The following is a 14,392-nucleotide window of genomic DNA, read 5'->3' on the forward strand; positions in this document are numbered from 1 at the left end:
ACCTCTCTCCTTTCTTCTCTCTCCTGGGCCCTGGAGGGACCAGGCAGAACCTTCTGGGACCATGGCTGGACTAAAGCCTTCAGAGGTACCTCCTACCACAGCTGTGAAATTCCTAGGGGCAGGCACAGCAGCCTGTTTTGCTGATCTCCTCACCTTTCCACTGGACACAGCCAAGGTTCGCCTGCAGGTAAGTACTTTTTGGCAAGGGTCGTTGCTCAGATCAAAGGCAGGACTGAGTTCTCCACGCCAGCACCTCTAGCGTGTGCCAGCCTGCTCGTCCTCACGAACCCTGCACAGGCCACTCACTCCACTGCTTACAACCCTGCGCCACCATCATCTGAGGCTAAAAAAATCGTGGGTCCTTGGGCCCTTCCTGGCCTCACCCGACTTTGTAAACCATGGAGTGTGAAGGAAAAGTAACTGTGTGACCTTGGGCAAACCACTGACCACTTGTTGTGGGGAAAACAATCTGCCCTCCCTGTGCTCTGAGGGCTGAGCACCACACCACGGATCATAGTTTAGGAACGATGCGCTGGGGGCACACACCTTGTTTTCACGGGGACGTGGCGGCTCCAATCATGCTCGTGCTCGAGAACCAGCCCTGGGCAGGCCCCTCTGCACACGGCCCCCTCCGCCCCGCTCCCAGCTCCTCACCCTCTGCTGGGCCGTTCCTCAGATCCAGGGGGAGAAGCAGGCGACCCAGGCAGCCCAGAGACCCCAGTACCGCGGCGTGCTGGGCACCATCCTGACCATGGTGCGCACTGAGGGCCCCCGCAGCCTCTACAGTGGGCTGGTCGCCGGCTTGCAGCGCCAGATGAGCTTCGCCTCCATCCGCATCGGCCTCTACGACTCTGCCAAGCAGCTCTACACCCCCAAGGGATGCGACTGTGAGTGCCTGGCATCCCGGAGACACGGAGTGGGTAGGCAGAAGCAGACTCTAGGTTAGCGGGTCAGGGATGCAGGTGGTGCGGACTCAGAGGCAGGGCTGGGCCACTGAAAGCTGGAGACAGTCACCAGGAGACAGAGGCGCGGTCAGGACCCTGAGCCTGGGAGAAGAGGCAGGCGTCAGGCAAAAGCAGCCCCACAGAGAAGAGCGTCCAGCCCGGAGGAGCACTGGCTGGCCGAACGCTGACCCCCTCTCTCTCCTCCTCTCCAGACTCGAGCATCACTACCCGGATTTTGGCAGGCTGCACCACCGGGGCCATGGCAGTATGCTGTGCCCAGCCCACGGATGTGGTGAAGGTCAGGTTTCAGGCCGGCATACACCTTGCGGCTGGGAGCAACAGGAAATACAGTGGGACAATGGACGCCTACAGGACCATCGCCAGGGAGGAAGGGTTCAGGGGCCTATGGAAAGGTAGGTCTGGACTCCAGGCTCAGAGGGCCCGGGGTAGAGCATGCCTTACCCTGAGTTAGGGCGGAGAACCGAGCGAGGAGGGAACTCCCAGCATGGTATAGTCTAGTGATTCTGCAAGAACATCCCAGCCAAAACTCTCACACTGACCTGCCACAGTGCCCGAGTTCAATTCAATTTGGCAACCCTTCAGCATGTGCAGGTTGCTGTGAGGGAGACAGAAAGGAATGGAAGATACCTTCCCTACCCTCATGGCTCTCACAGATGGAGAGGGATGAGACATGTCAAGGAGCAGCCAGCCCACAGGGTAGGACGTGCAAAGGTCGCACAGAGGCAAGAGAGGCTGTGCAGACTCCAAGGTCGGGGGGGAAGGCGACACAGAAGCTGGGCCTCATGGCTCAGTGGGGTCTAGGTGTGTGGAGATGGAAGGGGAGGGCTTCCCCAGCAAAGTTCTCTCAGGGGTGATGACTATAGGACATAGGTCTGTAGGACTACAGGACTCAGAGAAGAAACAGAGGCCAGCGGAGGAGGCAACCGTGAGTTGTCGGGTGCAAGGAGATTCCATGAGGAGGGGGTTTCCTCAAGAGTAAGGCTTCTGGGGTCCCTATGTGTCCCCGTGGAGGCCACCATGACAAATGTTGGAATCTCTTCCACATGTGGACCAAGGATCATACCAATCCTTGCAGAAGAGAGAGTGACCCAGTGAAGGTTAAGCACAGGACCCCTGGGTCACAGCCTGATTTGCTCTGCACTCTCCCGAAGTCCAGCCCTCTCATCTGTGATATCAGTGGCTGGGTCTTGATGCTCTCCTAGGGCCTCCCAGTGCTACTTCCTGTCACTGCTCCAAGAGCCTTGGAGCTCTTGGAAAGAAGAAAGGCTTCCTTGCTTGACTTTAGCCAGGTCTCAGGGAGGCATATTTTAATTTTGATAGATATTACAGATTATTCTCCAAAGTGTGGCTCGGACAAACATCAGAGGGCCTCTCTGTTTCCTGTCTCTGAGGTGGACACGGATAACCTAAGAGTTAGCCCCAGAGAGGAAAGTGTGGAATCCGCTCAGTTGAGGCGGTCTCCTCTGAGACCCCTGGAATGGAACATTCTGCCCCCAAACTGGAGCCCGGGACCTTGCAACCACGGAGTCCGCATCTCATTTTCACTCATCAGCCCCCACCCCATCCTTCACAGGAACTTTCCCCAACATCACAAGGAACTCCATCGTCAACTGTGCTGAGATGGTGACCTATGACATCATCAAGGAGAAGCTGCTAGACTATCGCCTGCTCACGGGTAAGGCCCTGGGCTCTGGGGAGCTGCCCTCCCACAGCAGGGAGGGAACCTGGAATTCCACAGAGTGGGTACCACTCAGAGGTGACTGTTAGAAGGAGCAGAGAGGGGAGCAGTGCCCAGAAAAAATGCCCAGTATAGGAGGGCCTCTTAACTTGCTAGATGGGGTGCTGCCCAATTCATGAATCACTTAATAATGCCAATTAGAGCTTTAAAAAAAAATGCCCTGCCATCATTGTGATGACTGGGAAAGAAGCCTGGACAGGGAGGCCAGAGCCCTGGGTTCCAGCCCAGCACTTCCCACCGTGCACCTTGAAGCAAGGGTCACCTTCTCAGACTTCGTTTTCCTTTAATGAGATCGCTGGGCTGCAGAGCCGTCCAGCAGTGGGACAGCCCTGTTCTATTTTGTGAGTCCTGTGAGAGCTTTAGAAAGCACTGTCCTCACACTCAGGAGTTTCCAGTTTAGTGAAGGACAAATGACCACGGGGAACAGAAAGGCAGCGCTTTGCCTCCTCACAGCTCCGCACTTGCTCCTCCCTTCCCCGCTGCAGACAATTTCCCCTGCCACTTCATCTCTGCCTTTGGAGCCGGCTTCTGTGCCACAGTGGTGGCCTCCCCAGTGGATGTGGTGAAGACCCGGTACATGAACTCGCCACCAGGCCGATACCGCAGCCCCCTGGACTGTATGCTGAAGATGGTGGCCCGCGAGGGCCCCATGGCCTTCTACAAGGGGTGAGTCTCCCCCTCCTGCTCCAGCACCCCCTCCCAGAGAACCTGGGCTTGTTTCCTTCCCTTCTTTCTCTCCTTCCTTCCATTCTTCTTTCTTTCCTTCCTCCACATATAATGTGCCTACCATGGCTCCACCTGGGGATGTGGTGGTGAACAGCATAGATATAAACACCACAAAGGACAAATACAAAGAACTACAGAAGTTTAAAAAAAAAAAAAAAAGTGGACCAAATCTGACCTGGAGAGTCAGGGGAGGCTGAGAGAAAGAATTCAAGGCATAGGTCAAAGTGTTGTCTATCCCCGAACTTATAGGGTAAGGGAAGAAGGAAAGGTGGTCGGTCGTCCTGAGACTTGCCTCCAGCCCACTGTCATGACTGTGGATCAGCACGGATGGCGGCCGAAATGCCCAGCACATGTCACATTTTTTTGCTTCTGGGTCTGCTTTTACCATTCCTTCTTAATGGAATGCCTTTCCCGCCTCATGCACGTGCGTCAGAACTAGTTCAAAGGCCACCTCCTCCCCAGTATTCTCCAGTAGGAATCTTTCCTCCTCCCTGTGAACTTCACCAATATGTCCTTGATTCCACTGTTTAGGGTACTTACCACCTCCTACCTTGTGTTACAGGATTTGTAAGGTTAAAATATTCCCCATGCTGGGTCACAAGCTCCTCAAAGCCAGAATGGAGGCTTATCCGTCTTTCACCTCCCTAGCCAAGAGCCAGCGCTCAATAATGTAGGTTGTGAACAACCACCATGACCACTAAGGCACTAAGTACAAGACCTTACGCAAAGCACTTTACACAGATTATCTGAACAACCCCTGAATTGGATGGTCTACTCCACATTTACTGAGGAAGAAATGGAGACTCAGGAAGGTCAAGTGACTTACCCAAGATCCCAGACTTACAATGTCAGAGCCATGGCTCTAAGCCAGATCATCAGATGCCACCCCCCGTGTTGTCATCTGTCCTATTGCCAGGCTCTTGGCTTGGCCCTCACCCCTCCCACCACTGATGCCTTCAGCAGATAGTTTTCTGGTGCCCCGTGTTAGATGGGACCCATCATGCAATCAGGTCCTCAATCCTGTAAGTGACATATAAAACTCCTTCTGTTGCCAGGCTGTTCTTCCCCTGTAAGTGCTTCTCTCATTACAATCAGCAGCCGCTGTCGCCTGTCTCAGTTTATTCTTTCACTTGGAAAACAATTTACTGAGTATCTCCTGTGTGCCAGGCCCTGTGCTTGCCTCAGAGAGCAGCAGACACAGGCGACATTAATGGAGCATTTACGGAGACTGGGCCCTACACTGTATGCTGTGCATTAACTCATTTAGTCCTTCACAACAACTATATGAGGTAAATGCTGTTATGTTCCTCATTTTACAGATGAGGACACTGAGGCTTAGAAAGATTAAGTCACCTGTCCTAGGTCATGCAGCTAGAAACTGACAGAGCTAGGGTCTGAGCCCAGCTCGGACTCTGGAGTTCACCTTCATTGCCCCAGTGCTATTCTCCCTGGGGAGGCTAGGCTGAGGCATCTGGAGAGACCTTGGTATGAGTCTGTGGGGCCCAAGCCTAGTCCTGCAGAGCCAAGAGCAACCAGCCAGGCAAGGAGGAGAGTAGGGGACATTCCCAGGCAGAAGGAGCAGCTCAGACAAGGGCACAGGAAGCAAGTCTGGCAGGACAGGATAGGACCAGGAGGGGGATTAGTAGAGAGGCCGAAGAGGGAGCAGATCAGGTCCCAGGCTCCTCCCTGAGTCTGTGAAGCTGAGGTGGAGACTGGCTCCCAGCTGTGTTATCACAGGACAGGCAGGCTCTCTGGAGATTATAAAGCTGGTGTCACTCAGTCTTCACCCTCTGGTGTGCCAGCTTCTAGGTGTCCTGGTAGGGCCTCCGCAGGGATGGCCCCTCAGCATGAAATGATTCCAGAAATACCCAGCAGCAGGGTGGAGTCAGATAGTTTTAGCTGAACTCCTTAACTGCCCTGGGCTTCAGTTCCTTTTTTTTTTTTTTTTTAAGATTTACTTATTTGGGAGGGAGAGAGAGCACACACACACAAGCGTGAGGTAGGGGTAGAGGGAGGTGGGGAGAGAGGGAGAATCCCGAACAGAGTCCCCACCTGACCACGGAGCCTGACAAGGGGCTCCATCCCACAACCCTGGAGCCAAAACCAAGAGTCAAACGCTTGACCAACTGAGCCACCCAGAAACTGGGCCTCAGTTTCTAAAAAAGAAACGTGGCAACCATCATAGCTTCCTTATAGACTTGTGGGAATTAACTGCGTAACACAGAACCTGGTTCAAAATGTGCTTTCTTTCCTTTCTTGACTCCTGCTTCTGCCTAAATTCCTTCAGCAGAGGAGAAAAAGCCTGAACAGACTCAGAGAATGTTTGTGACTAACAGAGTCCTGGTCCTTTGGCACTAATGCTGTGAATGCGGGGAGCGCCCGACATCCATGTGGGGTACTTAGTCCACGCCACCTGATGTTCTGGTTGTTCTCTCATCAGATTTACACCATCATTTTTGCGTTTGGGAACCTGGAATGTGGTGATGTTCGTGACCTATGAGCAGCTGAAACGGGCCTTGATGAAAGTCCAGATGCTACGGGAATCTTCATTCTGAATAAAGCAGGGCCACTTAGTACTTACTTGGAACAAGAACCAGCGGGTCCCACACAAACCCACACATGTTTACACAACTGTTTACTTCCTGCTGAGTCAAGAAACAGAAGCAGAGAAAGGATTCTGGTCTTCAGGGCTTTGTCTTAAGAACACATTTGTTTTGTATGGACAAGATGGAAATTAAATTATATTAATTTGAGGGACCCATGATGTTGGATGCCTAACATTTAGGCAAGAGAAAATAAACCAAAACATCCATTTGGATAAAACAAAAGTCTGAAAACCTATGTTCTGTAAAAAAAAAAAAAAAAAAATTAAAAAAAATCTAATGAGATGATGAATTGTAAACAGGAAAGACTGCAAGCGTGAGACAGCAGTGGTACATGACACCTGGAAACCAGCTAAGGAGTGTGGAGGGACGCTGCCGAAACAACATAGCTGTGACTGCAGCCTTTGGTTAACTATGGATCATCAGCCATCTGTGTAATGTGCCTGCCACTTAGAAGCCACTGGGATTCTAGAAAATAGGAGACCAAAAAAAAAAGAGAGAGAGAGAGAGAGAGAACGAGAAAACCGGGAACCTGTGCCAAAAGAACACTGCTGGGCCAGCATGAGGCTGAGATTCGTAACTGTTCCCTGATGACACTGCAGAATCAAGAGGGCAGACCTCATCTTCTTTCCTGTAAAATGGGAGTAATAAACCCTTCCCTCCTCTGTCACCCGGGATGTTATGAGGATCAGGTGACAGGGTGGACATGAAAGCACTTTATAAAAGCGGAAGCTCTGATATTTACAAGTTCTTGGGAAAGATATTCTCAGGACAATAAAGAACTGCCAGGGAAGTTTGAAAGGTTGAAAAGTTGTCTAGAGGTTAGACCAAAGGAGCCAGGGGCTGGGGGGCCAGGGGTGACAGAATGGTGTGCAGTCACGGAAGGCCCACTCCCACGCAGCCCTGGCTTCCCAGCAGGACTGTAAGACCCCTGAATGGTACCAGGCTTGGGGAAAAAGAGGTAGATGCCAGGCTGACAGCCTAAAGTAGCAGGGCTCAGAGTTCTTTTTTTTTTTTTTAAGATTTTTTATTTATTTATTTGACAGAGAGAGAGAACACAAGTAGGCAGAGAGGCGGGCAGAGTGAGAGGGGAGAAGCAGGCTCACCGCCGAGCAGAGAGCCCGATACGGGGCTCGATCCCAAGACCCTGGGATCATGACCCGAGCTGAAGGCAGAGGCCACTGAGCCACCCAGGTGCCCCAAGGGCTCAGAGTTCTTTGGGAAATTATTATAATTCAATAAAGGGTGTGGAAATGAGAACAGCTATGTCTTTTTTGCCTTCTCTTTCTTGGACAGAATGTCCCTTTCTCACCAGGTTTCCTGTTTGCCAGCACTGGGCCTTTGTGACATTAATAACAGTTCAAATGTTCAAATGTCCCCTCCCCTCATCTTACCAGAAACCTAACCACCAGGAATCCTAATACCTCACTGTCCTAGCAGAGAAGTAGAAATAACAATCCCCCACCTTTGTAGAAGTGCTCAGCAACGTCATCTCTCCCTCCCCACTCTGACAAGGCTGCATCCCAGGAGGGGAAAAGTAAATGTCCACTCACCCTTAGCACTCTCCTAAATTTAAATGATAATTTGAGATTATCAACATATATAAACTGGAAAGTTCAAATAAAAGCAAAAAAAAAAAAAAAAAAGAAAGAAAGATTATTTCTGTTTAATATCTGGTTTGATTTTTAAATAAAACCCATATTTAAAATTTTCTCTTTCTTTTGACTTGACTGGCATGTACATGTCATTCTTAAACTCCTGGTCTCAGTTTGTAAATTCCTAGGGCCAGGAACTATGTCTTCTATGAGTTACTACGCAACAATATGTATTTTTTTTAAATGTATATATTTATTTCAGAAAGAGAGAGAGCATGAGCAGGGAGAGGGGGCCAGGCAGAGGGAGAGACGGAATCCTCAAGCAGACTCCCAGCTGAGTGAGGAGGCTGATGCAGGGCTCAATCCCACGACCCTGAGATCATAACCTGAGCCAAAGTCAAGAGTTGGCCGCTTAACCAACTGATCCACCCAGGCGCCCTCCCCATAGCAATGTTAACACATCCTCCACCCAAAACAAACTATCTGGATGATGATACCAAAAGAGAGAAAGGATCAATTCTACCAAGAGTTACTTTGATTGGGAGCAGCACCTTAGTGACCTCTGAGTCCAGACTTTTGAAGAAAGGAAAACCAGGGGTGCCTCGGTGGCTCAGTATTTAGGCATCTGCTAAGGTCGGCTAAGGCGTCTAGCTTAGGTCATGGGATCGAGTCCCACATCAAGTTCTGCATTGGGCTCCCCGCTTGGTGGGGAGCCTACTTCTCCCTCTCCGCTTCTTCCTCTCCCTCTCCACTACTCCCTCTCCCCCTACTGCTCCCCCTGCTTGTGTTCTCCCACTCTATGTCAAATAAATAAATAAAATCTTCAAAAAAGTAAGAAAGGAAGGAAGAAGGAAAAAGAAAGGAAAGAAAGCCCAGATTGGTGGGAGGTCTTCTATAGTTTCTTGGGCAAAATATTAGCTCTCTTTCCCCACTTTTTACAGGCAGAAGTTGAACCAAATGAACTAAAGCTCTAAAGTTCAGTGATTCTAAGAACTGAAACAGCTTCTTCTAAACCACAGCATGCAAGCCCTTCCTAGTTCTATCCCCAATTTCTGCCACAAGGAAGTCAGGGATGAGATCTTGTAAAATGGTCAGGTCACCAGCTGAGGCCCCACAAGGAAGTTGGTGTCTTAGCTCTGTGCGCCCATCCCCCACAACACACCCACAGACACTTACTCCATCAAGTCATTAAGAGGAAATGTGCTCTGGGGCTCCTAGGTAGCTCACATGTTCTCACTCTCGAAAGAAAGAAAGAAAGAAAGAAAGAAAGAAAGAAAGAAAGAAAGAAAGAAAGAAAGAGAAAGAATAAAGTTTACTTTAAAAATGCACTTGGGGCGCCTGGGTGGCTCAGGCGGTTGGGTGTCTGCCTTTGGATCGGGTCATGATCCTGGGGTCCTGGGATGGAGCCCTACATCGGGCTCTCTGCTCGGCAGGGAGCCTGCTTCTCCGTCTCCCTGTGCCTGCTGCTCCCCCTGCTTGTGCTCTCTCACGCTCTGTCAAATAAATAAAATCTTTTAAAAAAATTTTGTTTTAATTTAAAAAAAAATAAATAAATATGCACTTAATTTGAAAAAGGGATCACTGGTGATCTCCAAGAAACATGATGTGTGCCTGTGTATCTATGTGTGCAGGGTATCTGTATGTATGTGTGAGTGTGTGTGTATATGCAGGGATGATGAGAGGAGCTGGCCAGGTGAAGATCTGAGGAAGTGTTCCAGGAAGGAAACAAGCAGCCCACAGGCCCTGTGGGAATGAGCTTGACATGTTCAGAGAACAGAAAGAAGGCTGTGTGTGGCTGGCATTAAGTGAATGAGGTGAACGTGAGATCATTCCTTTATTCATGCATGAAATATGTAAGAGCTGTGCCAGAGGCTGAGAAGTCAGAGGACAGCCAATTGTCTGGAAAGTGTGGCAGAGAAAGGAAGGAGGGGGGAAAGCCACTGTAGAAGGGGTAGGAAAGTCCCGAGGGTTTCTTTCCATTTACACACACAGAGTAGAAGAAAGGAAAGATTGAAGATAAGGGAAATAGATTGCAGAAACAGGATCCTGGAGAAGACAGAAGAGGACAGAATAATGGGGTAAGGTGGTAGGGATCACTCTGGAATGGATATGGAAAAGCCAGAAATAAAACAGCCATAAAGGTAAACATTTTGAAATGCAGAGAAGCAAAATGAAAGCATTCTCCAGTCTTCCCGTCAAAATTTCAGGAATGGTTATATAGGAAAGTCGGTTAGGGCCTAGAGAGTTATTTATTAAAAAAAAAAAAAAAAGATCTTAAAAGCTCTTTCTTTCTCCCTTAAAATATAATTTAATGAACAAACTGGGTCCTCGGGTACACCCCTCGCACCCTTCTCTGTTCTCTGCCACGCTGAGCTGTCTGGAGCCCTCACCATCGGGAATTCCAAAGTGTAAGGCACCACGCCCCTAGTGGGCTTCCCCCAGCTGTCTCAGGGCTCTCACACCATAAACATGGAGGTCCACATAAAGCACATCACCCACAGAGCAAGCTGCTAGCCAATATGTGACAGGGTTTTTAAAATTCACAGAGAAAATATGCCAAGTAGATAGTCCTCTACATACCCACCATCAGCTATGATATGGAAATATAAACATGTCAAGAAAGAAGACTGCAAATACTTTGAGGACCTATTATACTCTCGATTTTTTCAGGCTTTACCTTCACCATTTATTGGATATTGTGGGTCTGAAGATAATAATATTTTTCTATCATGCTGAGGTTACAGAGGACATTTTGAAAAAAGAGAAAAGTTCTGCTTCATTGTCCAATGTTATTAGAGCTGACTGTCTACGGTTTCTTGGCATTAAAAGACAGTGGTACATTGATATTATGAATCAGTATAGATCAAATTTTTTCTTTTTGAAATTTGGAGGAATGATCACCTACCAATAAAGCCAGTAGAAAATCCCAAAGAGACATGGTAAGGAGTGTAAACTGGTCAGATCACAAAAATGATGTAAAAATATGCATCTTGCCTGAGAAATATATAGAGTTAAGATCATTGATTCAGGTCAGTCCTTAACTCTCTAGATCACTAGATTATAATGTGGTGCATAGTTTATATAATAAAAGATTTATTTATTTGAATCTATCAATCTCTGATGAAAATTTCATTTTTTTAAAGATTTTATTAATTTATTTGACAGAGAGAGATCTCAAGTAGGCAGAGAGGCAGGCATAGAGAGAGGAGGAAGCAGGCTGCCAGTTGAGCAGAGAGCCCAATGCGGGACTTGATCCCAGGACCCTGAGATCATGACCTGAGCCGAAGGCAGCAGCTTTAATCCACTGAGCCACCCAGGCGCCCTGACAATCTCATTCTCTTGAAGGTTCTGTAATGAACTGAGTGCAACATGACTAGTAATTACTTTGGAACTATAGTTCTTTCAATAGGTAAGCATATTAATGCTGCCGAGCTTGCAAATGTCCTCGAGATACACTTATCATTGGTTATGAATGATTTGTCCAAGTACTGCTGATTGGGCCAACTTTGTGCATAAGAAGAGACAAGTAAGAAACCGGGATCAACTTCATTATCATGGTGGAATGTACCCTCTGTAAACAAATTTAAAAGTAGTCTACATCCACAAAAGATATTCTTACCAGGGCAGGTGGAGAAAGTAGGAGTCCTGAACGAGAAGCTTTGTCAGCTCTGATACTGAAACTAGATCCAGCTGACACAGCCTGTCCAAGCAGTGCGGGTCTGTCCCCAGGATACACAAAGATACTGCTTCCCTATTTGACTCCACTATTACCTTCTTTTTTTTTTTTTTTAAGATTTTATTTATTTATCAGAGAGAGAGAGGGAGAGAGAGCTAGCACAGGCAGACAGAATGGCAGGCAGAGGCAGAGAGAGAAGCAGGCTCCCTGCTGAGCAAGGAGCCCGATGTGGGACTCGATCCCAGGACACTGGGATCATGACCTGAGCTGAAGGCAGCTGCTTAACCAACTGAGCCACCTAGGCATCCCCACTATTACCTTCTTAATGATGGGAAATCTTTCACCAAAAGTTAGCAAACTCTCACAGGAGTCTCTGGACAGCTTCCTTACAGAATCAGAAAAGATTCAAAATACTTGGGAAGGACAAGCAGAGACTACAGAGATATCTTGATCCGGCACTTAGAGAAACAAATACTGTCTGTGTATTGTAATGACAACCCGATTATGTTTTTCTTCTGAATCTCTTACACTGTAAAGCCTTCTTGATTTGAACCCTACAACTTGCAGCAGACTTCTAAACAAAAATTACAAATTGCTTGTTACCATGGCTCCTCTCACTGACAGATCCAGCCCATTGGCAGGAGGACAGCTCGGCATTTTAGACCCATTATCCAGAAGTCACCACCCAGAAGTTAAATCCCCATTTTTTTATTACTGTCCAAAAGTGTAAGACTTCAAAAACAGTCAGATATAATTCATGGTCATTATTAGGCACTAATAATGTCTTAGAGTCATAAACCTGAAGTAAGAGGCGCCTGGGTGGCTCAGTAGGTTAAAGCCTCTGCCTTTGGCTCAGGTCATGACCTCGGGGTCCTGGGATCGAGTCCCACATCGGGCTCTCTGCTCAGCGGGGAGCCTGCTTCCCCCTCTCTCTCTGCCTGCCTCTCTGCCTACTTGTGATCTATCAAATAAGTAAATAAAATTCTTTAAAAAATAATAAACTTGAAGTAATTCCTACTTCACACATATTCACACATATTGAATGATGGGATGAGAGAAACTTTTCCCATTTGATAAAACAACTACAAGGAGAGGCGGGAGTCATAAAGCATTGCAAATATTCGGAACAGGATGAGTTAGCAGGGATTTCTGTGGTTATGTCACCATGCTCTACACTTCTAAACAACCTACAAACAGAAAACTTGGTGATGTTTCTGAGAAAAAAAGGAGAACCTGATTTAACTTCTGACTCAGAGCAAATGAACATACAGAATCATTTGAAATAGTTACTGAGGAAGCAACTACAGATTCAACAACAAAACAGAACTCTGATGTTGCCACAACAGAAGCCAACTGGTTTCCCCTTGAGCTGTGCTTTGAAATTCCTGGTTAGCTCTGAATTAAATGAGAACGATTGTAGGAAACCTGCTACACACAAACTTTGCAGAGAAAAAAGCCTTCAAAAACCCCATTCAGAACAAACAAACCACTCCACTCCGTTCAGAGAAAACGCTGGCTACACTTCCTTAATTTTTCATTCATTCCAGGAAAGAGATTTAACACTGGATATTCACACTGAAGCCAGTTTTTCAAGTTTGCTTTACCATCTTATGCTGGTATGGAAGTCCCACTTCCTGCAAATAATGCAATATTTAAAGACAAGAAATCTTACCAATCTTATCAGAATGGAATAGAGGGTCACCCTCCTCACTCCTCACTGCTAATCTTCACTTGCAGTAATTTGATAACAACATGTGTTATTCACACTGGGTGTTTTTTTTCTTTCTTAAAGTTAGCTTTATAATGACGGTCACTAAAAAGCATCCTGCTGGTGTAGTGTAACTAATCACTTAAATGATGTTCAAAGTGTGTTGTGGTATAGTTTGGGAAACATTTAATATTGTTTGGCATCTTGCTGACTATAGCACATCCTAATGCAACAAAGAGCTGCTTTATTCTTTTTAATATTTTATTTATTTGACAGAGAGAAAGAGCACAGGCAGGGGGAGTGGCAGGCAGAGGGGGAGGGAGAAGCAGGCTCCCCGCTGAGCAGAGAGCACAATTCAGGGCTCCATCCCAGGACCCTGAGATCATGACCCAAGCTGAAGCCAGGTGCCTAACTGACTGAGCCACCCAGATGACCCAAACACTATATTTGTAATGTTGAATTAGAAAAACACTGTTAAGAGTTAAAAGATGTATCTTTAAAGAAGTTAAAAGATGTATCTTTAGTCAGCAATAAAAAGGAATTAAGTACTGATGCATACTACAACATAGATGAACCCTGAAAACAGAATGCTAAGTGAAGGAAGCCAGACACAAAGGACCACATACAGTATGCTTCTACTTACATGAAAAGTCCGAATAGGTAACTCTATAGAGGGAGAAAGTAGGGCTAGGAAAGATGGAGGTTATTGGGGCATGACAGGGGTTGGGTGTTTTGAAATGATTAAAATGTTCTAAAATTGGTTGTGGTGACGGTTGCACAACTCTATACTAAAAACTGTTGACTTTCTCTCTAAATGGATGAATTGCAGAGTATATTAATTATATTTCAATAAAGCTGGTACCAGAAAAAAAAAAAGAAAAAAAAACCAAAATGCAAATTGGACCTGTTAACATCCTTTCAAGGACTGCTTGTTGGACTTTGAATGAATTCTAAATGGGTAAAAAAAATTTTTTTCCCCAAAACTTCTCATAAGATGTCAGTGAATCTTTATAGTCTGAGTAAAGACCTTAAAAAACAAGGTTAAGGGATGCCTGGGTGGCTCAGTTGGTTAAGCAGCTGCCTTCAGCTGAGGTCATGATCCCAGTGTCCTGGCTGGGATCGAGTCCCACATCAGGCTCCTTGCTCCACAGGGAGCCTGCTTCTCCCTCTGACTCTGCCTGCCACTCTGTCTGCCTGTGCTCGCTCTTGCTCTCTCTCTCTCTGACAAATAAATAAAATCTTAAAAAAACAAAAAACAAAACAAGGTTAAATTATACACAACTATGCTGATTTGCATATCTTCAATAAGATTCAATTGATATACACAAGTTAAAGATATCTACTAGAATTCTTAATGTCTTGGGGCACCTGGGTGGCTCAG

At 47.0% G+C, this 14,392-nt stretch overlaps 1 protein-coding gene and 1 pseudogene across 1 annotated transcript; both read left to right on the top strand.

Annotated features, from left to right (window-relative positions):
• Positions 1-43: 43 nt before the first annotated feature.
• On the top strand, positions 44-6,575 carry UCP3 (uncoupling protein 3). Its single transcript, XM_032358946.1, has 6 exons — positions 44-187; positions 677-887; positions 1,157-1,357; positions 2,539-2,640; positions 3,189-3,369; positions 5,870-6,575. Exons 1-6 carry the CDS (start codon positions 62-64, stop codon positions 5,982-5,984), a joined length of 936 nt encoding a protein of 311 aa, XP_032214837.1. The 5' UTR covers positions 44-61; the 3' UTR covers positions 5,985-6,575.
• A 2,724-nt stretch (positions 6,576-9,299) lies between these two features.
• LOC116599742 lies at positions 9,300-13,115 on the top strand (annotated as a pseudogene).
• Positions 13,116-14,392: the final 1,277 nt, after the last annotated feature.

The sequence above is a fragment of the Mustela erminea genome, chromosome 9 (assembly GCF_009829155.1).
Source record: "Mustela erminea isolate mMusErm1 chromosome 9, mMusErm1.Pri, whole genome shotgun sequence".
NCBI lineage: Eukaryota > Metazoa > Chordata > Mammalia > Carnivora > Mustelidae > Mustela > Mustela erminea.

Bases quoted from the DNA above. Each gene is read 5' to 3' on its own strand.
- UCP3 (XM_032358946.1), top strand. From the start codon at position 62: ATGGCTGGACTAAAGCCTTCAGAGGTACCTCCTACCACAGCTGTGAAA. The intron at 188-676 runs GTAAGTACTTTT...GCCGTTCCTCAG, and splicing joins CAGCCAAGGTTCGCCTGCAG to ATCCAGGGGGAGAAGCAGGC. The intron at 1,358-2,538 runs GTAGGTCTGGAC...CATCCTTCACAG, and splicing joins GTTCAGGGGCCTATGGAAAG to GAACTTTCCCCAACATCACA.